Source organism: Nicotiana sylvestris, chromosome 2, assembly GCF_000393655.2.
Source record: "Nicotiana sylvestris chromosome 2, ASM39365v2, whole genome shotgun sequence".
NCBI lineage: Eukaryota > Viridiplantae > Streptophyta > Magnoliopsida > Solanales > Solanaceae > Nicotiana > Nicotiana sylvestris.
This window is the reverse complement of record NC_091058.1, coordinates 6,706,713-6,711,292: the sequence shown is the minus strand read 5'-3', so window position 1 is coordinate 6,711,292 and position 4,580 is coordinate 6,706,713. Positions and strand designations below refer to the sequence as shown.

General features: G+C 36.7%; 1 protein-coding gene across 1 annotated transcript; it reads right to left on the bottom strand.

Moving 5' to 3' along the window:
• Nucleotides 1–203: 203 nt before the first annotated feature.
• On the bottom strand, nucleotides 204–903 carry LOC104233506 (cyclin-dependent protein kinase inhibitor SMR6-like). Its single transcript, XM_009786910.2, has one exon. It carries the CDS (start codon nucleotides 741–743, stop codon nucleotides 423–425), a length of 321 nt encoding a protein of 106 aa, XP_009785212.1. The 5' UTR covers nucleotides 744–903; the 3' UTR covers nucleotides 204–422.
• Nucleotides 904–4,580: the final 3,677 nt, after the last annotated feature.

The following is a 4,580-nucleotide window of genomic DNA, read 5'->3' as shown; positions in this document are numbered from 1 at the left end:
CCCTACAACAACAACCAGATCCCACGAGTGATGTTTAAGGAGACTAATATGTACACAAACCTTACCCCTACCTTGGAAGGCAGAGAGACTGTTTTCAAAAGACTGAGCAAAAGAACTGCACTACATTAAGCTAAATTGCTAACACCAAGAGTACTAGCAGCTGAAAAGAAAAACTAAATAATAGCAAAACAAAAGGCAAAAGGTTATAATACTGAAAATTTCCTTACTTTTATTGATAGAAAGAAGTAAGAACTGAATACTAGTTAAATTGCTAACACCATACCTATTATTTACATCATAATCCTTATTTCAATCTCAAAAACCTAACCTACTAAAAAATACTACAACAAACTTACAGGAAAAAGAAAATAGACCCAAAACAAAGAGCAAAAGTGCATCTTTCTGGTTCGTTGTACTGGTATTTAATTTGCTCTCTCCACGTGGCGAATAATAAATACAGACTCAAGATCTGGTGGATTAAAATACTCCCTAGCACCATTATAATTACACACTGACGCCGGCCGGCGTTTCACCGGAGCCGGTGGACATGGAAGTTTTTCCGGTATCCTTGAATCTCTTGCCGTTGGAGTTGTTGAACACTCTTCTTCATCTTCACACTCTTCTCTATTGGGCTTTTTTGTGGCTATTGATTTCAATTTTGGCCGAAAAGCTATTCCTGCAATTACCCACATTTTTTTCTCTTCTTTGCTTCCATCTACTTGGTGTTTTTTTGAAGATCCCATTTCTAATAACAAAAACCACAAAAAAACTCCGATTTCCCGAAAAAATTACAAACTTTGGCTAAAAGGAAGAAGAAGAATGAACTAAAAGGGTCTTTTTTGCAAAAACTTTGAATGAAAGAAAAAGAAGAGAAGGCGGCAAAATGGAGGGAAAAGTTTATAGAGAAAACAGATTGCAAAAATCTAATTTGCTTAATATTATGTAAATGTATAATGATAAGGTTTATATAGCGAATAAGAATAAGAATATTGTGTGAAATTATTTTGGGATACCCGTAAAATTTCGGGCAATGGGCAGCTAAAATCCAGAGGGAAACTTAGATTTTGGCGCCAGAATTTGGTGTCTGCAGGGCAACGGCTCTCTTTCCCGCCTACACTTTTTGTTTTTCCAGTTTTACCCCTATTTCACAATCATTTTTTCTGTTGAATGCCACTTAGGCCCAAACTTGCTCCTGCAAAAGCTCGGGGCATTTGCATCTATACCCACTTTTTTGTGTCACGTTTTAACTTATGCCCGTTTTGTAAAAAAAATTGCAAGTGTACCCGCTTTTTCGCATAACTTCAGTATACGTGGCTGAAGTAGCAAAGACAACCACGCAAAACTTTAGCATTCTAGTAGTCGGGCCTGAAGTTCAGCTCTAGAGCTGAAGTTTTTGTTTGTAAGCTTCAGCTCTAGAGCTGAAGTTTTTGTTTGTAAGCTTCAGCTCTAGAGCTGAAGTTTTTGTTTTGTAACTGTCAAACTTCAGCTCTAGAGCTGAAGTTTTTGTTTGTAACTGCCTTTTTGTCTGTAAGCTTCAGCTCTAGAGCTGAAGTTTTTGTTTTGTAACTGTCAAACTTCAGCTCTAGAGCTGAAGTTTTTGTTTGTAACTGGCTTTTTGTTTGTATGCTTCAGCTCTAGAGTTGAAGTTTTTGTTTTGTAACTGTCGAACTTCAGCTCTAAAGCTGAAGTTTTTGTTTGTACTAATATTTTACTTGGCTATCCTCTTCTGGAGTCGGAATTTTTTTAATCACTTGACTGCTTTTCCTGTACTTAGCAAAGACAGCTATAATCACTGGTGATTTCATATGGAAAACTCTTTGTACTTTTTGTAGCCAAGATGAGAGTAGTTAATCTGTCATTTATCCTTAATTATGGTGGTTCTTTGTTTAGGCGAAAAGTTGCTACAAATTACTTGGCCTGCTTGTCATAGTTGTGTTTGTGTACGTATATCTTCCCTTCAAATATGTTCCATTCTACTTCATCACAGGTTGCCGTTTTTGAGCTCAATAGATGACTCGTTCCACTTCATGAAAAATCTGAACAAACAGTTAAGTTAAATCCATAACTATGCTTACGTAAAAGAATATCAATTGAGACTAAACGAAGAAGAAATAATCTGCACCAACAGCAGCAAAAGAAAGAAGAAGAAAACGAAGGAAGAGAAGGAAGAGGGGAAATGAGGCTGAAGTTATTTAAAAAGTGGGTACAAGTTAAAAGTTTTAAAAAAAATAAGTATATGTAAAATGGGGGACGACCAAATAAGGCGCCCCGTGCAATTTTTACCAAAAGCTCTTTAATCTTAGCCCAATAAGAGGGCCTCATACAATTTTGTACACACACATGAAGTATTAACCTAAATAGTCGATTAGCCGCTCACTCGTCCATTTAAACTAAAATAGCTAGTTGATGTAATACATACATACATACATATATATATATATATATATATATATATATATATATATATATATAATAATGTGTATAACTGTGTATAATCTATGTATACCGACTAGAAAAAATAAATAGTGAATTTGACCGGCAATTCGTATAAAAATCCCTAAAAAATTAGGATGATCTATATATATATATAATGTGTATAACTGTGTATAATCTATGTATACCGACTAGAAAAAATAAATAGTGAATTTGACCGGCAATTCGTATAAAAATCCCTAAAAAATTAGGATGATCTTTAATTTCTGATCTCCGCTTGCTTTATGGCTGAATTTCAAGGTCAAAAAGATCAAAGTGTTGCCGACGGTGCAAGCGAGAGCAATACTTGTTAAACTTGAAATACTACCCATGAGGCAAGCTGGGATAAAAATTCAAGACCGTCCACCTTGAGGGCCATTTGTGTACATGAATATCCAAATTTTAAACTCAATATGGTACATGGTGATGTTTTCGATGAACATGGAGCTTTATGTTGTATTTATTTTGGTGCATACCACGATAATTCTTAGAACTTTAGATTTAAAACATGTTATGGCATTTCCATCGTTATAAAGGTACTTTATTGAGAATAAAATAAAAAATTTAAAGTCAAAATTTTATATATAAATGTGTATTTCTAGTAACAAACTAGAAAAGGTGACGTATAAAATTGAACGAGACTGCAATAGCAATTTGTTTTCAACCTAAACACATGCTACACGCCAATACTGCAATAGCAATTTGTTAATAGAAATGTAAAAAGAATGTTATGATGCTTCTAAACCTTGTGTGTTTTGTTTCACTATTACCAAAAGAGACGTCTTTAATATTAAAATCTCATCAATTTAGTTTACAACACATAATAAAACGAAGCTATTATTTTATAAACATAAAATTCGTCATAACTTTTTGTTAGTCTGGAGGGCATTCTGTGCCTTCTTATGTGATATTAAATTCCGACGTGGGTAAAAAAAATGGTAGAGTTGTATTGGTCAAAATCTGATCGTCGCGGCCAAGCTGATCGACGCCCCGCCTATGTAACCGGACAACGAAAGTTAATATAGCCCACTCTATATCTCCTCCCTCACATCCGACAAGTCGGTAAGAGCGGCGTCTAAAAGCACGACTAAGACACATTGGAGGCAAGAGGACGTCGAGCCGAGCAAAGGGCAAGGGTGCCACGACTATATATAGTCAGAGAAAGCTTTCAACAAAGGAGGTTGCTTCTCCTATCTCCTTCTTAAGCTAAAAAGCTCTCTTCTAGTTTTCTTGATTGAAAAGGGTAAATCTCTAGGAAAACCTATAAAGCGGTCTCCTCATCGATTGATGGGAGATACAATGTTGAATCTCAATAAGATCATTTACATTTCCTTTATCCTAAGTATGATCCATACTGCTAGCTCTTTGATCTTGAATTTATTATGTCTGACTAAGACTTACCCCTTCATCTTTGATTGATTTGTTCAAAAAAGTTTCAATATCTTTTGAGTCAAACAATTTGGCGCCGTCTGTTGGGATTTCATAGTGAAATTTCCTAGTCTCTCCCAGATCAAAGACAAGAAATACAATCACTCACCAAAAGGAGCGCGAAGGGAAAATCCAACCCACACGAGACAAAGGAGCATCACAACAGGGGAAGGAAAGACGAGCGAAATTATCAAGCTTAGAAACCTCGGCCCCATCTACCATCGATACACCAAACATGGCGAACGACTTTACCAATCAGTTCTCTCCCATCGGACCATCGGACGGGGGCAAGAAAAATTCCATTCTAACTCGCCTCCTAATCTCTGCTAAAGTAAGGACACAACGGTCGCGCAGGCGAACGAATAAAGAAACACCTCAATTAAAGAACGAAAAACCATTGCGAAACAACTGTGATACCTCCCACCAGCGATACCTCAAAGCTGGAAGACAGGAGCTAGACAAGGGAACTACAATCCGTGCGCAGAGCGAACCTAAGTGAAACAACAACGTTCCACATTCTCCAACGTTGCACCCTCCATTGCGAGCACTGCCAAATGGACTGGGACTCTCCCGGAAGATATCTGGCTCTCCAAAAACTAGGACTAACGATGGGCTACTATATCAATAAGTTCGAAATAACACCCTTTAAGGTTCGCTAAAAAGAAGAGTTCAACCTCGAT